General features: G+C 41.2%; 1 protein-coding gene across 1 annotated transcript in view; it reads right to left on the bottom strand.

The window, feature by feature from the left end:
- Nucleotides 1-2201: 2201 nt before the first annotated feature.
- Nucleotides 2202-23156, bottom strand: part of DNAJC1 (DnaJ (Hsp40) homolog, subfamily C, member 1) — a 233883-nt gene continuing 212928 nt past the window's right edge. Inside the window, exons 10-12 of the mRNA XM_011991332.1 lie at nucleotides 12320-12368; nucleotides 4834-5282; nucleotides 2202-2413 (exon numbers count right to left, since the gene is read on the bottom strand). Coding sequence (XP_011846722.1) covers nucleotides 2345-2413; nucleotides 4834-5282; nucleotides 12320-12368 — 567 coding nt within the window. The 3' untranslated portion in view covers nucleotides 2202-2344. The remainder of the gene's footprint in view (nucleotides 2414-4833; nucleotides 5283-12319; nucleotides 12369-23156) is intronic.

The raw sequence follows: 23156 nt of genomic DNA, 5'->3' as shown, positions 1-23156 counted from the left end.
GCCCCCAGAGTTCCCCAAGGGGAGACCATGGGCAGCGCCTTTCCTGGCAGGCAGAGACAGGCAGCAGAAAGCCACACTAGCACCTCACTCTCTCAAGGTAGCTGGAGAAGATGAGGACAGGGCGAGTTGAGGGCTTCTAGCAACTCAATTTCCTAAAGCACCTCTGGATCCCCAGGGGCCTCTCCCGCAGAAAGCCCAGGAAACTCGTAATTGGGCTTTGGGGTATGTGTGACAGGAACCCAATTCAGGCTGCTGTAAGTGTAAAGGGCGATTTAATGGCAGAACACTCACAGAGTGTCCTGGGTTGTATAACAGGCCTGAGGCTGGGCTCAGAGATCAGAGGGGCCCCCGGGCCGGCATATGGCCAGGACGATCCTCTCCTCTCCCTGTTCCTCTCCAGGAACCGGCTTCCCTCTCAGATGTGTCACTCACATAGAGCCACTGCGACTGCACAGCAGTCACCTCATGGCCCCCAGCTGGAGGACAGAGTTCTGGGAAAGACTCAGATTCTCGTGACTAGCCTGGCTTTGACTTGTTACAGGAAGAGGACAGTGAGTACTGCTGGGGCCAGATGACTGTGCCTGTCCCCTGTCCCCACCTGGCCAGACAGGTACCACTTCCCTATCCCTGCTGGCTGAGGCTGATGGAACTGACTCCCTGACTCAGGCAGTTCTGTGCAAACCAGACTGCGGAGACTGTGGCTGGTACAGGCTGAGCATCCCTAATCCCAAATCCAAGATCTGAAATGCTCTCAAGATCCAAATTTTTGGAGTGCTGATGTGACGCCACCAGTGGAAAATTCCACACCTGATGCCTCTTTCTGATGGTTCAGCAAATAAACTTTGTTTCTTGCACAAAATTATTAAAAATATTGCATAAAATTACCTTCAGGTTGTGTGCATAAAGTGTATGTCAAACATAATGGACGTCTATAATCCCAACACTTTGGGAGGCCGAGGTGGGAGATCACTTGAACCTGGGAGGCAGAGGTTGCAGTGTACCGAGATTGCACCACTGCACTCCAGCCTGGGCGACAGAGCGAGACTCTGTCTCCAAAAACAAACAAACAACAAAGAACGTGGTGTTTAGATTCAGGTCCCATCCCTGAGCCAACTTATTATGTATATGTAAATATTCCAAAAATCAGAAAAAAAATATGCAAAATCTGAAACTTGTCTCAACAATTTTGGAAGAGGGCTACTCAGCCTGCAATGTGCTGTTTTCACTTTTCCGCTGCTCTTTTTGGGATGAGGGAGTTGGGTCTGAAGTGTAAGTTCCCTAAAACATCTGCTTGGAGCCAGGTGTAGGCCTGAGACCTAAGGCAGCCTCTGTCACCTCGTGTCATGGAAAGGGCTGGGGACTTACCTGGTTCCATGTCCTCTGTATGGAAAGAAGCTTGCACTGCAGAGTGGGAACCTCTGTCACCCAAACTATCCTCCAGGAAACTGTACCCTCACTTTACTCCTTAGAGAAAACATCTCTAAGATATTTTATCAAATCACGTCCCTTAACTGTGTTCTGGTTATCTTCATGATTTTCACGTTCAGGCAAGCTGCATTCATCACACTATTTCCACGCCCTGAGCAAATGACAGAAGATTTAAAAGGAGTGCTCAGCTGACAGTGACAGTTCAAATACAGCAAAAAAGACTTCGACAGAAAGTAATAGTATAAAATAGTCAAAATAGTGATTTTTAACTTAGGTACGAAAAAATGGTCCCAATTTCATCATTTCCTGAAAATGGTCCTGCCTGTTGTCTGGAAATTCTATCAGGTGGGCACACATTTCTGTCAAGCAGCTCAAACTTCGAAAGTGTTACCTTATGTCTTTCTTCACCTGGACAGTTTTTTCCCTCGATATATTTAATTAATTAAGAGAACCTCACATTGTTCTTAGCCAACCAGCTGGATACCAACCTGGTTTTCTTTCTCCCCAAGAACTGATCTTTGCTACTCAACCCCCAGTAGAGACATGAACTGCTGTGTTCTTTGGTCGTGTTTTAGAGAAACATTGTTTGAATTCTTACACATTAGTTTGTTCACATGTTCCTTCAAAACCATATATTTTTGCCTGATCATTAGAAAGCACTGTTTATTCCCTAAGAAAGTAAACTTTGAAGTGATGAGAAATAAAATAATCTGCAAAATACCCACATCCTTTTTCCCCAGCACAGTATTTGTTTAAACAGTATAGCACAACACTCATCTTTTATTTATTTATTGTTTTTTTTTTTTACTAAGGCACATGACGTAGAAATATTGAGGTACAAAAATGCAAATTTCTGCAAAAGATTTTTAAGATATTCATTTTGGAAAATGAAGGTGAACATCATCTCCCAGAATATTCAGCTTTTAGCTTGTTTTTTCTTTTGGACCAGTTCAACCAGCAACTTGTACCTAGCGATACAGTCTTCCTGTAGGAAGAAAAAAAGAGAGGTGAAAACAGTCACTTGCACAAGTCAGTGTGGTCCCCGTGGGGCCGGTCTGCTGCCTTCTGCTCATGAAGAGCCTCACGTCCAGTCCCTCTGCCCAGAGTTCCCAGGATGTCCTGGAGTCCAGCCGCTCACAAGGCAGACCTGTCCAGGCAGTGCAAGAAGGGCTCCTGCAAGCCCAGCCCGAAGGGAAGGTGCTTGGTGCGGAGTGAGGGGCTGGGGCAGCCGTTTGTGAGGTGCACTAGCATCATCACTGGTACCTTCAGCCTGCTGACTCTCATTTTCATGTTAACATTTCACTCTTTCATCACAACACGCTACTTTAAAGAAATCAAAAACCCTGGGGCCAGGTAGCCACAATAGTCTTCTTCCGTGGGTCTGGCTTTCCTTAGGTGCTGCTGAGACCTTTCCTGTGGGGCGCCAGACCCCGGGACACTGGAAAAACTTGTGCTGAAATACACACTCCTGCTCCTCCCGGCCCCACCTCCATCCCACCCTACAGGCTGCAGGGCCACCCACTTCAGACCTCAGCTGGCCACAGCTGTCACGCCCTGGGCTGGGACTCAGGACCAAAGCAGAGGTGGATTGATGGTGGGGAGAGGCCTCATTATTTTCACGTTGATTACAGGAACTTTCTAGAATCTATTCTGTTTCTGTTCCAAAAATACTGACCCCTGAGGTTCTGTAGCTTCTGCTGACTTAGGGTTCAGTGCAAAGTGACTTTATCAGCTGCCTGGGACAGGGAAAGGATGTTTATTCTCCCAGGATTTTAGCTTAGTGGTGTCATGAGAGTCTCTTCTCAGGGTTTTTTCTGCATCCCCAAAGATTACCTGCCTAAGGTCTTTAAAGATATCAGTCTTTCCTTAGTATCTATGCTGTCCCAAACCACATAGTGCCGAAACCAGATGTGGCCAGACCCAGCATGTAACCCCGGAAGGACAGTGTGCTCAGAGCTCTGAGCTGAGCTGTGGCAGCCAGGCCCAGGCTCCAGGACAGCAGGCAGCTCAGCCCTGGCTGGCTCTCAAGTCAAGGCTTGAGGGGAACACCTGCAGGCTGACGAAGCCCTGCTCATTGCTGGTTGAAAACTGGAAGGTTTCCAGACCCCCCAGGTATGAGTTTCTGGGTGTTCTATCCTTAGGAATCCAAGCTCCAGCCCCTTCGTTTATAAGCCAGTGTGGACTCATCACACATGGAGACACCTGTGTCCTGACAGATGCTAGAGAAATTCGGGGAGAATAGTTACTTCTGGCAAACCAGTTGGAGAGGCTGGGAGAAGCTGCGCTTCCCAAATAGATCAACTGCTAAGGGTTTATTTTTCTCCCCAGGAACTCTCAACTTTCATCCTTTTAAAGTAGGTGGAGAAAACTAGACCTGTACACTCAGGGACATGCATGGCCATGAGCTAGATTTTCCAACACAGAATTTCAATTACAAAAATAAGAATGTAAATGAGCATCAGTGTGCCCAGAGGCGACTGAGGGAGGCACAGACGGCAGAATAGATCGTGGCTTTTGATTCTGACTGTTCCTGATTCCTCAACTAACAATCTAGCTCCCTGGAAAGAAGCCTCAAGAGACACTGTGGTAGGATCACACCCTGGAACTCTCTGCAGCGCCTCACGGCCAGATCACAGGAAAGAGGCCGCCCAAGCTGGGTGGGTGGGCTCTCCACAGGGCACTCCCGCCCTCTCCTCCCATCTGAGTTTTCATCTGAGAACTATCTCAGATGTATGTGAGCAGGCACTAAGAGCTACAAGCAGGGAGAAAGGCCAACTACAAACGGCCACGGCCGTGGAAGGTAAGCCGAACCCTAGCTGTCGCCTGGCACTGACCACACGTGGAGATGGCCTCAGGGCCTCTGGACAGCCACGAGGTGCACCCGCTGAGTCCAAAGTTATTCACATGGCAGAACCAAAGATGATTATGGTAATACTGTCTATACCAGCTATCCCTTTGGTCAAAGATTTGCTACATAGCCAATGGGCCTTGTGATTTATGAACCCTCAGCCGGGTTCAGAGGAGCTTCCCATCCTGACCCTCCCCAGCTGCCGCATTTCACGGTGAGACGGCACCGACTGAGCCTCCCATGTGCCCTTAAACCCTAGGCCTGAGTGGGTGAGTTCTCCAAAGGGCAGGCAGGTGCTGTGGGTGAAGTTTCTATAACCAGCTACCCTGTGTGATGATGAAACTTAGAATCTTGAGCTCATCTACACACATGAACCACCTCAGTGCACAGATTCATATGCTCTAGGGAGAAATATACTGGAAGATAGCTGGGAAAGAAGAGATCACGGGGCAGGTGTCAGTAGATAGGAATGAGGGAAGAAGCCGCAGGCAGACAAGCTGCGGCTCCTCTGGTGGGATTCTAACACCTGTGCAGAGGCCTCTTTCCCTGTAACTCACCTTGCTCTTGGACGGGACACATCTGGCTATTTTGTCCCAGCGGTCAGAGGATCCCTTTGGGTACTGCTGCAACGCCAGTTCCAGAAGTTTCTGTTGATTCTGAGTCCACGGCTCCTCTGCAGCCCGAGCTCTCTCTTTTTTCTGGCTCTCCTCATCGCTGGACTCATTTGGTTCTGCTACGTCAAAGTCCTTCTGCCGCCTGGCTCTGGACTTCTCCTCTGGCTCCAGCTTCGCAGTAGTCTCCAGCAGCCTGGCTGGCTTCCGCCTCCGAGGTCGGGCCTCGGTGCCCCCCGTCTCCTGCTCACCAGAGTCTCCCCCCTGCTCCTCCTCCACCACCGCCCCCTCTGCGTCCTCTCGCTGGGTGATCATGTCATCAGGCAAGGTGGTGGCACTTTTGATGGGCCTGGAATTCTGAACTGTTGATTTGAGTTCGAAGAGTCTAACCATTCCTAGGAAAGAGGGGTGCGCCACACAGAGGTGAAGGGCAAGGTGAATCAAGGAGATGGTGAGAACAGCAGCTGCTGGGCACACAGCAGGCAGCGCACTAGGCATTTTGCATGCATGGTCTAATTTCATTTCCACACTATTCTGGAAAGATAGGGATCATTACCCTAATGTTACAGATGAGAAAAAGACGACTCAGAAAGCACTAGAGTGGGATCTGAACCCACTTCTGTCTGATTCCAAGCCTTTGTCCCTTTCTCTACTCTGAGGAATAATGGGCATATAAAGAATCAGATTGTGAACAAGAATACAAACATGTCTTTGAGAAGGAATAACCTGCTACTCAGTATAAGAAAGGATTCACTGGCTCCACTGGAAAGACAAAAATCAACTGGTCAAACCTTAAACTGTGCTGCCTCTGGAAGTCAAGTGTATGAGTAAATTATACACTTATAAATAGTAGCTATAACAATAATTTTTAAACATGGAAAAGAAACATTTTATCAAAACATTTATTAGCTGGGTGTGGTGGTATACACCTGTATTCCTAGCTACTTGGCAGGCTAAGGAGAGAGGACTGCTTGAGCCCAGGAGTTTGAGGCTGCAGTCAGCTATGATCACACCACTGTGCTTCAGTCTGGGCAACAGAGTGAGATCTTGTCTCTAAAAGTAGTAATAATTAATAACAAAAGTTTTAAACCTTTTAATAGGACAGAATAGAATACAGAGCACTGATATCCTCAATACAGTAGGAGTTACAACTCAGTAAGATAAAAGGACAAAGAACACAGCTCACAAAGGAAGAACTACAGTAGCTGACGAGTATTAGAGAACTGAAACAGTGAATCACCACTTTTTAATTATTAAATTGGCAAAGATTAGAAAGTATGACAATACCTAGTGCTGGCAAAATGCAGGGAAATAGGTACATTCGGACACCGGGAGTGGGAGCAGAAACTGGCCCAGCTCAGAGCTGTCCAATGAAACATGCTGTGATACGATTATACAAACCACTTGGTGTAGCACTGAGGAATTAAGTTTTTAACTTTATTTAATTTTAATTAATTTAAAATTTAATATAAACAGCTACAAGTGGCAAGTGGCTACCATATTAGACAGCACAGGTCTAGCCTTTTTAAAGAACAATTTGTCAAATGGAGGTGAACCTTAAAATTGTATTTACTTGTGACTCTATAATTTTACTTAGAGGAGGTTCTCCTATGGAAATAATTACAGATGTATATACAAATTTGGCTACAAAGAGGCAATATTTTAGGCCCAGTGCAATGTGGCTTGCGCCTGTAATTCCAGGACTTTAGGAGGCCAAGGTGAGGTGCATCACTTGAAGCCAGGAGTTCCAGACCAGCTAGGGCAAACATGGCAAAACCCTGTCTCTACTAAAAATACAAAAAATTAGCTGGGCGTGGTGATGCATGGCTGTCATCCCAACTACTTGGTGGCTGAGGCATGAAAATCGCTTGAACCCAGCAGGCAGAGGCTGCAGTGAGCCGAGACTGTGCCACTGCATTCCAGTCTGGGCAACAGAGTCTCACTCTGTCTCAAAACAACAACAAAAAAGGAGGCAATATTTTATTTCCTTTTTTACGGTAATGTTTCCTCTTTTTTATACTAGCTTTTATTTAATAAAAAACAAAATCCCGGCCGTACACGGTGGCTCACGCCTGTAATCCCAACACTTTGGGAGTCCAAGGCGGGGGAATCACCTGAGGTCAGGAGTTCGAGACCAGCCTGGCCAACATGGTGAAACCCTGTCTCTACAAAATACAAAAATTAGCCAGGCATGATGGTGGGTGCCTGTAATCCCAGCTACTCAGGAGGCTGAGGCAGGAGAATCGCTTGAACCAGGGAGGCGAGGTTACAGGGAGCCGAGATGGTACTATTGCACTCCAGCCTGAGTGACAGAGTGAGACTCCATCTTAAAACAAAAACAAAAACAAAAACAAAAACCTGCATATAATTAAAAAAAAAAAAAAGTAAAAACTACAAAAAGGAATACAATGAAAAGTGGCTTCCTGGTCTGCTTTCTAAGAGGCAAAAATGAGTTGGGGTGTGAGTGTGTGAACGTCTAGATATAGAATGAGTCTTGCACACCCTGTGTAGCTGCATTTGCCTTCTCCTTTCTTATGTTAATGGCAACAAACTCCCTGGAGGTTATTCTGTATTAGCTCACTAAAGTTCCAGGTCCTAGTCTTTTGTTACTACAAATGAGTTGCATTTCATAATCATTATCTCCTCTATATTTTTTATTATGTACTCCATCAATAAAACCTCTTTGAAAATGCAATTATTATTTTTTTAATTTTTATTTTTTGAGATGGAGTCTCGCTCTTTCACCAGGCTGGAGTGAAGTGGTGTAATTTTGGTTCCCTGCAACCTCTGCCTCCTGGGTTCAAGTGATTCTCCTGCCTCATCCTCTAGAGTAGCTGGGACTATGGGTGTCAGCCTCTCAAGTAGCTGGGACTACGAGCACGCGCCACCATGCCCAGCTAATTTTTGTATTTATAGTACAGACGGGGTTTCACCATGTTGGCCAGGATAGTCTCAACCTCTTGACCTCGGGATCTGCCCGCCTTGGCCTCCCAAAGTGCTGGGATTACAGGCATGAGCCACCGCGCCCAGCCGAAAATGCAATTCTAATATATGCATATTTACTTATATTTACTTATTCTTTTATATCCACCACTCTACTAATATATTATAAAACACATATGAATAAGAAAATCAAAGATAAAAAACAATCTAAAAACATCATTAAGTGAAACATTCTCATGAAAATATTAATATTAAAAACAATGAGACTGAAAAATTGCTTAATACTGGGTAAAATACTCAATTAAAGGCCTGGCTCCAAATTCACTTTATTTTGGCACCTAACTTTGAATGGCCATCCCAGTTGGAAAAGATGACCCAAAAGGATACATCTATCCACATGGAGCGTCCTGTTGGCCATGTTTACTATGCTCTGGTATTCACTGTACAATACAAATTATGAAAACATTTTCATAAAAATCTTCCCCAAGTCAATCATTTGGTCTTGCAAACTAAACAGAAAGTGTTATTTATCTGAGATGGGGGTCTCGTCACCCAGGCTGGAGTGCAGTGGTGTGATCGTAGCTCACTGCAGCCTCCAACTTCTGGGCTCAAGTGATCCTCCCACCTCAGCCTCCTGAGCAGCTGGGACTACAGGCCTACACCATCACGCCTGGCTGTATTTTTAACAAATGAGTTCACTTTGTTTGAAAGATTTACAGGTTAAAATTCTATTTTCAACATTTTTAAATCCGTAAAAATAAGTTTTTATAGGTCACATTGTTTTGGTCATAGAATAACACATAACAAAGAAAATACTATCAAGCATCGACTTTGTTTTTTTTTTTTGAGCCAGTCTTGCTCTGTTGCCCAGGCTGGAGTTCAGTGGCATGATCTCGGCTCACTGCAACCTCTGCCTCCCGGGTTCAAGTGATTCTCCTGCCTCAGCTTCCAGAGTAGCTGGGACTACAGGCATGCACCACAACACCCAGCTAATTTTTGTATTTTTAGTAGAGACCGGGTTTCACTATGTTGGCCAGGCTGGTCTCGAACTCCTGACCTCAGGTGATCTGCCCGTCTTGGCCTCCCAAAGTGTCAGGATTACAGGCGTGAGCCACCACACCCAGCCAAGGATCTACTTTCAAACATCCTTTCTACAGCATAAATAGTTTTCAAAACACTTTCATATTCATTGTTAAAAACCCATCTTTATTTTGTAAAAATATTTTAATATAATAAAAGGATTAAATATATTAGTCTTCAGTGAGTATGCTGCCATTAACATAGAAAGAGGGAGGCAAATACAGACAGGGTGTGCGCAACTAGTTACACTTCTAGACGTGTGCACCCCCCACTCCGATTCATTATTCCTTCTGTGGAGGGCCAGGAATGCAGACTCAGACACTTTTCATTGTATCCCCTTTTGTACTGTTTTAATGTTTTAAGCGTGTGCAGGTTTTTTTTTTAGACCCTACACCAATAATTTATTTATTTATTTATTTATTTGGTAAAAGAAAAGTATAAAATTGAAGATCTTTAAATTCAAAAACTTTTAAAAGTACTTTGTCAAAATACTAGGAAGCCTCCATATGATAGGAAATATTCCCGTGGTTGCCCTCCACCTTATAAAAAGATGTCACTGCAACTCTGGGGTTATCTATACATCCACTCAACTGGGTATCTTGTTGCAATATCTTGAGAGCGAAAGAATGTGGGATGATGCCGAGTGATGAGGCCATCATCAACCTGTGAGCGCTGTGGAAATCCCATTTTTCCCTTGGGAAACGCCGGTGCCCTATGTAACACATAAGCTCTGCTAATGGGCACAGTGAGGGTGCTGGCATAAGTCTGAATATCAAAGATGAGAAAGCTTAATTACTCTCTCACTGCTTTAAGATAAAAATAAAGATCAATAGAAATTCAAATACAGTCTTCTTAAATTCCAAAGAATCATCTTGTCTACCTTACTTTGGAGACCACAACTTCATAACAATAAAAAAAAATGGAAACAATCAAAATGTCCAACAATAGAAACCTGTTAAATAAACCATGGGGCAGATATCTATATTATGGACTACTATGGAGCCATTAAGGTGATGATACAGACATGAGTATATGGAGTGAAAAAATACAAAACAGTATTGTAGTATAGTCCCATTCTTGTAAAAATATTATATGCACATACGTGCATCAGAAAAGTCTCAAGAAATAGGCTGGGCGCAGTGGCTCATGCCTGTAATCCCAGCACTTTGGGAGGCTGAGGTGGGAGGATCACCTAAGGTTGGGAGTTTGAGATCAGCCTGACCAACATGGAGAAACCCCATCTCTACTAAAAATACAAAATATTAGCCAGTCGTGGTGGTGCATGCCTATAATCCCAGCTACTCAGGAGGCTGAGGCAGGAGAATTGCTTGAACCTAGGAGGCGGAGGTTGCAGTTAGCCGAGATTGCACCATTGCACTCCAGCCTGGGTGACAGAGTGAGACTCCCTCTCAAAACAAAAAAAAAAAAAAAAAAAAAAAAAGAAAAGTCTGAAGAAATATCTCTCTCAAAATAACAATTGGTAGGTTACATGTGATTATTTTCTTCCTTTTGTTTATCGGTATTTTTTTGAGTTTCTATTAGCAAATATTTCTTTCCATACTCACTAAAGCAACTCTCTTAAGAAATAGCTGAATACCTCCATCTGGGTGTGTTCTTATCTGCAGAAGGTCATTTTCCCCTGTGCTAGCCTATTAAGCCAGCTGTGTTTTCTAAACCATCCATTTCAAACCCTTTGAAAGGTAACCCAAATCTTAGGAAACAATTTTAGAATATCTAATAATACTTCAGAAGCACAGCTTTGTGACTTAAATGGATCACACTGCTTACGGATTCTTTGTTAATTTGTGAACATAATCAGAAGAAATACTTTTATTTCAAAATCCTTTGGCTTCTTAAAGGCTATTAAAAAACAAAATACAGAATTTAATGAATATATTTGTGACAAAGACCTTATGAGGCTTTTAGAGAGTCACAGGATGCTTGGATGTGGCCAAATATCACATCGGATTTGCTTCTTTTCCTCTCTGTCCTAATGCTGGATCTGCTCTCTGCTCAAAGCTGCTTCTGGTGCCTTCTCTCAGCCACAAGTGTTGGTTGCCTCAGAGACGCACTTAAATATTCAACTCCACATTTCCTGTTTTCTTCATACTTCTGACCCCCTCCACCAAAGCTCCAGGAAGATCTATGTCAGTTCCTTACTCTGAGATGCGCTGCCTTTTCAATGGTATGATTTTGGAGAATGTCTTGAAGTAGACTTCTGTTATGTAACATTCCATTGCCCCATCTCTGCCTCCATGCCCACAGAAATTACTTCATTGGCAGAAAAAGAAATCCAGAAATGTCCTCTTTGCTAAAGCCTGGAGAACTCCAAGTTGAATTCTTTTTTAAAAATTATTTTATTTTTATGTTTATTTTTCAGAAATGGGGGTCTCACTATGTTGCCCAGGCTGGTTTTGAACTCCTGGGCTCAAGTGATCCTCCCGCCCTGGCCTCTAGAGTAGTTGAAACGAGAGCTGGGCCACCATGCCTGGCTGGGATGGCTTTTTGAGATCTCTGGGTTTGCTAATCGTTGGCTTGTTCATCTGCATTACTCTCCCTGGCACCTGTATTCGAGTTAGGTTGGAAAGTTTCTGAGGCATGTTCTTACTTCCTGGTTCTAAGCAAAGAATATGGAGACTCTAACAAAATTCCAGTTAATCTTGGAGGAAATTGATTTTAAGAAACATAAATGCGGCCGAGCATGGTGGCTTGCACCTGTAATCCCAGCAATTTGGGAGGCCGAGGTGGGAGGATCAAGAGGTCAGGAGTTCAAGACCAGCCTGGCCAACATGGTGAAACCCCGTCTCTACTAAAAATACAAAAATCTGTCAGGTGCGGTGGCGGGCACCTGTAATCCCAGCTACTCCAGAGGCTGAGGCAGGAGAATTGCTTGAATCCAGGGGAGGCAGAGGTTGCAGTGAGTCGAGATTGTGCCACTGCACTCTAGCCTGGGCAACAGAGCAAGACTCCGTTTCAAAAAAAACAAAAACAAAAACCAAAAAACATAAATGCTTGGGAAAGCTGTTTGTCATCTATCCCAAAGGGTAGCTCTGCAAGTGCGGCAGTGACAGGGGTGGACAGTGCGGGGAAACAGTGTGCACACAGCATTTGCGTGGTGTGCAGAGATGGGCTTTCTCCTGCGTTCCCTGTCCCCACAAATTGAACTAGAGAAGACGATCTGTATATTTCTTTAACCTTATTAATTAAATACATCTTCTCGGCACCAGAATATGCAGGGATGGACTGGCTTGCTGGTGCCCGTATTTCAACCCCTTTTGGAGATGCGACCAGATTTAGAGTTTATTAGGCAAAACTTCTAGACCCTTGTATTTAAAGAAGTTATTATAAAAAGGGATTAATTTAGAAGAAATCACTTTAGATTAATGAGATAGAGGAAGTATGAACTCACCTGGGGAGCAGGTCACTGAATCCTTCAGTTGCTTGGCTTTGGTTGTCACCTGTTTCAAAACATAAAAGCAAAAATCTTACTTTCCATGTACCTACTGTAGGCTGAGTGAAACTATTCCATGTAAGCTCCATGTGAATGAACAGGGTTCACTGGATCTCAGGTCTGAAAGACCCTCAGTCATCTGTCCCATCCATTAATGTAATTAACAAGAAAATTGAGGCCCACAGAGATTAAATGGATTGCTCCAAAACACCCATCCACTCAGCAGCAGAATCAGGACAAGAACTCACATACCTGGACTCCTTCTAGTTCAATGACAGTTCTGTTATACAAGGCTGCTTCTTAAAAGATACTACTTTCAAGGCCAGGCATGGTGGCTCATGCCTGTTATCCTAGCACTTTGGGACGCCAAGGCGGCTGGATCAGTTGAGGTCAGTAGTTCAAGACCAGCCTGTCCAATATGGTGAAACCCCATTTCGATTAAAATATAAAAAGTAGCTGGGCAAGATGGTGGGTGCCTGTAATCCCAGCTACTCTGGAGGCTGAGGCAGGAGAATCGCTTGAACTCCAGGAGGCGGAGGTTGCAGTGAGCCGAGATCGCACCACTGCACTCCAGCCTGGGTAGTGAGACCTTGTCTCAAAAAAAAAAAAGATACTGCTTTCATTATGCAAACAGGTCATTTTTTAAACCTAGAATTTCCAGAAATTGAATATCTTTCTTCACTGGAGAATATTCTACCACTGAGTATTGCAATCAGTGGGGAAAATGACATTTATGCTAATGGTGTTATAAGATAAAAGTCCTTCCTTTCTGCAATCTGGAAGGAAACCCTAAGATCATCTGAGATTGACATTGGAGGAAGAATCTGTTGGTGGAGTCGGGCAGCTGTACCCAAGAACCATCATACCTTTACACATATGAGTGTGGATCCACAGAAAGAATTTGGTCTAGTGGTAATTTTTTTTTTCTTTCTATAAATGGCATCGTATTTCATGTCTCATTCTATAGCTAGATCTTTCTTCATTTAACAATGTCTTTGAGATCTACATATAGATTTGCTTTATTTTTGTTTTATCTTCTCTTTCTCTGTCAACTTATTTTGTTTGTTTGTTTGTTTGTTTTTAAAGAGATGTTTCTATGTTGCAGTCTTGCTATGTGGCCCAGAATGGCCTGTAACTCCTAGGCTCAAATGATCCTCCCACCTCAGCCTCCTGAGTAGTTGGGACTACAGGTATGAGCCACTGCACTTGGCTTTTTTTAAATTGAGATAAAATTTACAGAGTATAATGAGCAGACTTTAAATGTGCAATCTGATGAGTTTTGACCAAAAATCTCTGCCTGTGTAACCAACATCACAATCAAACTACAGAACATTGACTGGGCATGGTGGCTCATGCCTGTAATCCCAGCACTTTGGGAGGCCGAGGCAGGTAGATCACTTGAGGTCAGGAGTTTGAGACCAGCCTGGTCAATATAGCAAAACCCTGTCTCTACTAAAAATACAAAAATTATCCAGGCATGATGGCACATGCCTGTAATCCCAGCTATTTGGGAGGCTGAGGCAGCAGAATTGCTTGAACCCAGGAGGTGGAAGTTGCAGTGAGCTGAGAACACGTCACTGCACTCCAGCCTGGGTGACAGAGCCAGACTCCATCTAAATAAATAAATAAATAAATAAAAATAAAAAAAATTACAGAACATTCCTGTTACTCCAGAAAGTTCCCTTGTGCCCTTAATGCAATCTCTATCCTGCCACAGATAACCACTGTTCTGACTTCCATTGTATATTTTTTAAAAATATGGGGTTAAAGTTATTAATTTTTTTCAAATGAATAGTTAATTGCCCTAATACACTTATCTAACAAGCCATACTTTCCATTTATTTAAAATATGAATTTCATTAAAATTATGTTCGGCTGTATACATGTGCTATTATATTTTTCTATATTTCTCTATCCCATTAATCCATGTATATTCTTGAACCAACACTTCATGGCTTTAATGAAATTTGAAAGTAAAACGTCAGAAAGCATGATCATTAAGAGCCAAGAGTCAGGCAGATCTGCTCTTCAATCTTGGTTCCACCTCTCAGCTGGGTAACAGACAGCAATTTTCCATCCTTTCTCTGTTTCATATATTACCCTCTGTAATGTGTGGATACCACTACTAATACCATTTGCCGCTTACGGATGTTTTCAGTTTGAAACAAACCCTTAGCATGATACCTGGCAGACACTAAAGGCTCAGTAAATATTACCTGTTACAACTGAAATAGATCATTTGTTTTCCATTCATACAAAGAGCAGAATTAGAACATTTAAAGCTTTCAATTTTGTTCTCTACCTTCCACTCTCTCTACAGATGACCTTGCTTCCTATTTAATGTAAGCAAACTGAACTTATCCAACATGAGCTTCCTTGACTTCTGAATTTCCCAGCTCAAAAATTTGCTTGCCCCACCACATATCCATCCCTTCTTTTATCCTAATTCAAAGAAATAAATGCATTCCTTCCCCTTGAGGCTAAATCTGCCCCTTGAATCCTCACAGAACTATGTGCCATCAGTCATCTGCTTTCATCTTCAACTTCTCCCTGTCCATCAGATACATCCCATAAACCTTCAAACTTAGCTCAAGTAGTCTATTCTAAAAGACAATCTTCCCTTGACTTTATCTTTTCTATTCTACTTGGTATTCATGAGAGTATCTCCTAGTTTTCCTTCTTTCTCTGAATGTTCCTCCACTGGCCTCTCCTATATACTCCTGCCTCTTGTTCCCTAATAGAAGTGTTCCTCAACATTCTGCCCATGTTCTTTCCACTTTCTACTCTGGTATTTCATCCCATCTATTCAACAATACTTTAGAAAAGAAATGATTAACCTACATCTCTGGCCCTGACTTCTACCTTGGAATGCCAGTCTCACAGAAATTGACCATGCAACAATGGATCCTCGGATCTGAAAGGGACTTCACCTATGTAACATTAAGCTTACTATGCAATAGGCACTGTTCTAAATAAGTTGTGTGTGTATACATATTCCTCACAGTAGCGATATTAGGTAGGCATAGAACTGTTATCCTGATTTTACAGAATCTGAGGCCTAGGGAGAATAAATAATATATCCAAGTTAAACAGTTACTGAGAAGCTAAAACCAGACAAGTAGGAATCTAAAATTTTTGCTCTCAATCACTATAACATAACCACCTTTTAAATCGAACTCTTTCATTTTATAGGAAAAAAAACAAGCCAAGTGCTCTTTCTGCTATACTACATGGCTTTACTTTCTAACTGCCATTAAATCTCTTAGAGGTCTCCTAGTTCCTGAAACTAAACAATGCAAAAACTAAACTCATCAGTTTTTCTAATAAAACAACTTCTCTGCTTTTCCTCCATTGCTTAATAGTTTTATCACCCAAGTCACTTAGGCTTAAAATCTAACAGTCCATTTTTGGACTTTTCTCTCCTTCCCCAACCAGTTGCTTCATAGTATCAATTCCATTTGTTCCCTACTCTCTCAGACCTCCACCACCTGCACCAGTCCTTCATTCTCACTTGACCAAACTAATATAACACCTTCTAACAGGTCCCTAACTTAATTAATAGTTAATAATTAATGACTGATACTGAGCATTTTTTAATGCATTTATTGGACTTCTGTATATCTTTCTTGGAGGAATATCTATTTCATATCCTGTATCCATTGCTTATGTGGGTCATTTAACTTTTTATTATTGAGTTGTAAGATTATTTTTTTCTTTTTTCTTTTTTTTTGAGATGGATTCTAGCTCTGTCGCCCAGGCTGAAGTGCAATGGCACGATCTCAGCTCACTGCAGCCTCCACCTCCCAGGTGCAACTGATTCTCCCAACTCAGCCTCGCAAATAACTGGGACTACAGGCATGTGCCACCACGCCCGGCTAATTTTTTGTATTTTTAGTAGAGATGGGGTTTCACCATGTTGGTTAGGCTGGTCTCAAACTCCTGACCTGAGGTAATCCGCCTGCCTCGGCCTCCCAAAGTGCTGGGATTACAGGCATGAGCCACCATGCCTGGCCAGAGCTGTGAGATTCTTGATGTGCTCTGGGTACATGTACTTTTATCAGACATAAGATGTGCAAATAAGTTCTCCCACTCTTTGGGTTGCCTTTTCACTTTCTTGATGGTGTCCTTTGACTCACAAAAGTTTTAAATTTTGCTGAGGTCCCATTTATCTATTTTTTTAATTTTGAAGTTTTTGGTTGCTTGTGCCTTTGGTGTCATATCTAAGAATCCCCTGCCAAATCTAAGGCCAGGAAGACTTAAGAGTTCCAAATTAAATTAGACTTTAATTTCTTTCAACAATGTTATATAGTTTTCAAAGTTAAAGTTTTTCACTTCTTTTGTTTAATTTATTCCTAAGTATTTGATTCTTTTTGATGCAATTATGAATGTAATTATTACTTCCATTTTCAGGTTGTTCACTGTAAATGCATTAAAAAACTGATTTTTGTAATATTGCTATGTATCCTGCAACCTTGCTAAACTCATTTATTAGTTCCAATGTTTTTTTTTAGTGCACTTCTCAAGATTTTCTACATATAAAATCATGCCATCTGCAAACAGATAATTTTACTTCCCTTTTTTCCATCTTATTTCTTTTTCTTGCCTAACTGCCCTGGCTAAGACTTCAGTACAATGCTGAATAGAAGCAGCAAGAGCAGACATCCTTATTTGGTTCCTGATCTTAGCAGGAAATCATTCTTTCACCAGTAAACACGGTGTTGTGGGTTTTTAGTAGATGTTCTTTTATCTGGTTGAGGTACTTCTTTTTTATTGCTAGTCTGCTGAGTGTTTTTATAGTGCAAGGGTGTTGGATTTTGCCAAACACTTTTTTTTTTTTTTTTTTGTGAGACACAGTCTCGCTCTGTTGCCCAGGCTGGAGTACAATGGCACAATCTTGGCTCACTGCAACCTCTGCCTCTGGATTCAAGTGATTCTCCTGCCTCAGCCTCCCGAGTAGCTGGTATTACAGTTACGCACCACCACACCTGGCTATTTTTCGTATTTTTAGTAGAGATGGGGTTTCGCCACGTTGGCCACACTGATCCTGAACTGCGGACCTCAGGTGATCAGCCTGCCCTGGCCTCCCAAAGTGTTGGGAACCACCGAGTCCGGCTCAAACACTTCTCTTGAGATGATCGTGTGATACTGCTTTTTATTCTGCTGACATGAGGTATTTACATTAATTGATCTTGAGATGTTTAACCAACCTTGCGTTCCATGGTTGATCAGGGTGATTTTTTTTTTTTTTTTTAACATAAATCTTCACTCAGCCTGAAGTACAGTGGTGTGATCAAAGCTCACTGCATCCTCCAATTCCTGGGCTCAACGGATTCTCCCTGCTTAGCCTCCTGAGGAGCTGCAAGTATAGGTACACACCACCATGCCTAGCATCATGGTGATAATTCTTTTTATAAGCTGCCGAATTCAGTTTGGTGGTATTTGTCAATATTTGTTTGCATCCATATTTATAAAAACATTGGTCTGTAGTTTTCTTGCGATGTCTTTGGTTTTGCATCAATGCAATACTGCCATCATAAAATGAGCTGAGAAATATTCACCCCTCTTCCTTTTTTTTTTTTTGAGAGCACTGGAATTTTTTAAATGTTTGGTAGATTCAATGGCGAAACTATCTGGACTTGGACTTTTCATTGTGTATAGGTTTTGGATAACTAATTCAATCTTTTTACTAATTACAAATCTATCTATTAAAATTGTCTGTTTCTGATTCAGTTGTAGCAGTTTGTGTCCTTCTAGGAATTTATCCATTTCACTTCTATTAGAAAAATAGCCATCTAATTTCTTGATATTCATTTATTCATGGGTGTATTCCTTTATAATCCTTTTTATTTATATAAGATTGGCAGCTAATATCCTTTTTTCCCCCCACTTTTGACTGTAGAAATCTGAGTCCTTTCTCTTTTTTTCTTGGTTAATCTTACTTAAATTAAATGCATGTTTATTTTCTTGATATTTTCCAAGAATCAGCTTTTGGTTTCACTGATTTTCTCTATTTCTTTACTGTTCTCCATTTCTTTTTTTTTTTTGAGACAGAGTCTCGCTCTGTCGACCAGGCTGGAGTGCAGTGGCCGGATCTCAGCTCACTGCAAGCTCTGCCTCCCGGGTTCACGCCATTCTCCTGCCTCAGCCTCCCTCCATTTCTTTCATTTCTGCTTGTTTAGTCTGTTCTTGCATTGCTATAAAGAAATGTCTGAGACTGTGTAATTTATAAAGAAAAGAGACTGAAATGGTTCATGGTCTCACAAGCTGTACAGGAAGCATGGCAATATCTGCTTGGCTTCTGGGGAAGCCTCAGGAAACTTACAATCATGGCAGAAGGCAAACTAGGAGACAGCACTTCACATGGCCAGAGCAGGAGGAACAGAGAGCGAGGGGAAGATGGTGCATACTTTTAAACAACCAGATCTTGTGAGACCTCTATCACGAGAACAGCACCAAAGGGGGAAATTCAACCCATGATCCAATCACCTCTCACAAGGCCCCACCTCCAACACTGGGGATTACAGTTTAATATAGAATTGGTGGAGACACAGAACCAAACCATATCACAGCCCTATTTTTTTGTTATTTCCTTTTTTCTGTGTGCTTTAGGTATAGTTTGTTCTTTTTCTAGTATCTTAAGGTGGGAAGGTTAATGATTTGAGATCTTTCTTCTTTCTTACATAGGCATTTATAGCTATAAATTTCCCTCTAAGAAGTGTGCTAGCTGCATTCCTTGAGTCTTGGTATATCATGTCTTAATTTCATTCATCTCTGATAATTTTCCAATTTTCCTCATGATTTCTTCCATGATCCACTGATTATTTAGGATTGTGTTAATTCCCAAACATCTTTTGATTTGCCCTGATTTTTTTTCCCTGATACTGATTTCTAATATCATTCCACTAGAATTAAAGAACATACTGTGTATTATTTGTATCCTTTTAAACTTATTGATGTTTGTTGATGTCCTAGCATATAGTCTATTCTGGACAATGTTCCATGTGTAAAGAAAAATGTATATTCTATTGTTAGATGGCGTGTTTTAGACATATGTTAGGTGAAAGGGAGCTATTGAAATTTCCAACCATTATTGTTTAACTGTCCATCTCTTCATTCAAGTCTGTCAGTTTTTGCATCATGTATTTTGGTGTTCTGTTATCAGGCGCATACATATTTACAATTGTTATATCTTCCTGAATTGGCCTTTTTATAAATGTCCCTCCTTAGTAATTTTTTTTTTTTTGCTTTAAAGATTACTAGAGGACGTACAAAGATGTATAAAGATACAGAATATATTGCATTTTACCTAAATAATAAATCAAGCACGGGCCGGGCGCGGTGGCTCAAGCCTGTAATCCCAGCACTTTGGGAGGCCGAGACAGGCGGATCACGAGGTCAGGAGATCGAGACCATCCTGGCTAACACGGTGAAACCCCGTCTCTACTAAAAAATACAAAAAACTAGCCGGGCGAGGTGGCAGGCGCCTGTAGTCCCAGCTACTGGGGAGGCTGAGGCCGGAGAATGGAGTGAACCCGGGAGGTGGAGCTTGCAGTGAGCTGAGATCCGGCCACTGCACTCCAGCCTGGGCAACAGAGCGAGACTCCGTGTCAAAAAAAAATAAAAAAATAAATAATAAATCAAGCACAAGAGCATAATTCTAAGAAAAGCTTATGATTTATCTTGTAGAATTTAAATTTTTCTCTGCTTCCTGCCTGGATAAGTAAGTTGTGACATATATGGTCACACAAGGAATTCATATAAACTTTTCATTTGAGGTCAACTGGCAAAGTCACAAATACATGTGACCTCAGAAGCTCATAACTTAAGATTCATATAACTCTCTAACATCTTAAAGTCATGCTACAGCCTTTCATATACATTTTTATCTTATATGAATAATATATTAAACATATTAATGTATGTTCTTATAGCCAAATGGATCCCTAACATCAGAATCCTGCCCAGTAAACACATTCTAATGGCACGTGGGGATGAATTACCTTAGAGAATCATTCACCTAGCATTGATATTCTAGTATTAGAACATAGCCTTGACTAACTTAAGGTTTCCTGATACATAGCCAAGAACAAGCTTCCTGTTTCTACAGAGTCATGGACTCAGTTTGAGAAGAGAGTCACCTTATACTGGTAGTAGATTCTGAATACAGCATCTATCACAATTTAGCTTATCCATCACACATAATCTGAGTCCTTCAGATCATTACTGTCAAATAATGGAAACGATGTGACATTGCTATTGTCATTTTGGGGCCATACCTTTTTTTCCCTCACTTAAAAGGCCAACTTAGAACTTATAATAGGTTCATTAGACAGAGGCAAAGCACAGTCCTTTTTCCAATTCTGTGTGGTCCAATGTTAATATTCAAGTTACTCTGCAAAGTCTACATCTCCTGCTGTTATAAGACAGTTTCATAAAAACGATAACTGCAAGTGACTTTTTTTGTTTTTTGAGAATTTCCCTTTTCACTAGTTTTTGTCTTGGGAAGAGCCATACACATGGTGGATGATGGCAAAATATTTTTGTTTCGGGGCAAGTTTGGCATCTTCAAATGATCATTTATGATTCCAGGTAGATAAAGAAACTTCTAAATAAGTAGTGGTCTAATATAAAGCTCAATGCCAGGGTGACTCAGTAAGATAGTAAGTCAGTTTGGGAAAGTAAATTCATCTTTCCATGACCATGGTCATCACCAAATTTATTTCTCTCCTTTAGATCTGAATGACTTTCAGTAAAGTGGGTACCAATTTACTCTCAAAATGTTTAGTGTTTATTTTCTCAGACAGTATGTAACAAATTTTTCAGCTAGTCATTCTATTTTTATATCATGTGCAGTTTCAGAAGATATGGGACTTTCTGTAGCCTCTTCTTGGGAGAAGACATTTACTCCTATATAGGTTTCACACAGATGAGGCCTCCCCCTTCTTCTTTGGTATCTGAGGAACTAATATTGTGGGCTACTGGCTTGGGTAGGCTTTTGGACAATCCAAAGTGCATTAACAGTTATATGGATTGTAACTGTGGTGGAATATGTTTCACCACATTACGATTCCAAGCAGAAAACACTTTCTAACTCCTCTTCCTAATGCCCAAATTTATCTCTAAAATGCTTATGAAATTGGGGTCCTATGGTCTAAGTTTGTGACTTATGATAGGTAAGGGTACAGTGAATGAAAAAAAACTAAAATAGGTTGCATTCCTTCTAGTAAAAACAGATGAAATTAACAGAAAATTAAATCAGCAAAATGAAAACTATAGTTCACAAGCCAGAGCTAGGATCAGTTAACAGTTACGTGGTTACGTATTTCTGTTCAATATAAAGAAGAATTTTCCAATTTTCTGAGCTATATAAAGTATATGTTCACATTTCTGGCATCTTCAGGTAACTCATAAAATAAGTACCGAATCTGGAAAATAACCTTAAGTCATATTTTTCAAATTCTGGCTGTCAGTGATATTTTAAGTATTACTCTAGTAACAAAAATTATGTAACTGTGAAGTTCATTATTTTCATTTGTTAAATTTACTCTTGGTCAACTTTCCACTTGAATTTAGCCCTCATTACAAGTGAGAACTACTACAGCGTTCAAACACAAAGCATGTTCTGTTACTTGAACATTAAAAAAAACCACTCTGAAAAAGTACTTTTTTTCTTCTCTCCCTTCTCCTCCTAAATAAGCCACCTGAAAAATGTTTCCAACTGGTAGAAAGCTGTGGTGCTCATTCTTGTTATTTCTCTAATGTCTTTAAACTTTTCTATGGATTATCTGTCTAGATAGAAAAATATGATATGATAATTGTGTTCATCTTAACTTTTAAAAGAGAAGGTCTTTCATTAACTGATTACCTCTATAAGCAATGTGGATAGCCATTTCCTGGGAGAAAACACTTATGCAAAAAGACAGTTGTGTGGTTTTGCAGATACTGTTACTCTACTAGTGAACACCGTAACAACATAATACATATTCACCCATATTATTCTCTTTTTAATGGTTTCCCCAAATTTTAAGACAAGGAGGCAATTTTAAATTGCATTAACATGTAATAGCTCAGGTATCACCATTCTATTGACTTGATGCATTCTTAACTATACGTAAGAAGGTGTTATATATAATTCAGAGTAATAAAATAAATCCTTACTAGGCAGTATGATAACATCACCAGACCACAGACTATACTATGAGCTAAACCAGTTCTTTTATGAATATCATTCATAGTATTCAAAGTGTATGTGATTATTACTAGTAAATTTGATACAAGGTTTAAAGTTAAAGCAGATACTATCCTTTTGGTAGGATATAGGGCTCTGATGAGTGAGTACAAATTACAGATTCAGTATACTAGTAACACAGAACACTTAATAGGATCCAAAGACTATATAAGAATCTTAAATAGGAGATATAGAAAGAAATGGCTTCTTGTAATCTGCAAATATGCTTTGCTTTAATGAGTCACTAAAGAAGATGAAAAAGTGTTCCATTAGAGCTTAATGAGTCCTTGAATATTTCTGTGGTTCAAATATTCAAAAGGATACCTGTGAGAGTCACTGCTTGCAGAATCCCTTAGGAGCATAGCCACATAAACTGGCCAGTCTCTCAGGACATGAAATACCTTGCTCTCACATTTACTCCCTTTTAGCCCAGCACCCTCAGGAAACCAAGTGATTTCACTTTGAAGATATTATCAGATCAAAGTATGACAAAGAACAGTGCTGCCACATATGCAGGGTTTGAAATCACGTTTTTGCTAAACCAAAAGGGCAACATGGCCTAAGAAA

Source organism: Mandrillus leucophaeus, unplaced genomic scaffold, assembly GCF_000951045.1.
Source record: "Mandrillus leucophaeus isolate KB7577 unplaced genomic scaffold, Mleu.le_1.0 Scaffold394, whole genome shotgun sequence".
In the NCBI taxonomy this organism is placed as follows: Eukaryota; Metazoa; Chordata; class Mammalia; order Primates; family Cercopithecidae; genus Mandrillus; species Mandrillus leucophaeus.
The sequence above is the reverse complement of the archived record's forward strand: the minus strand, read 5'-3'. Positions and strand labels throughout refer to the sequence as shown.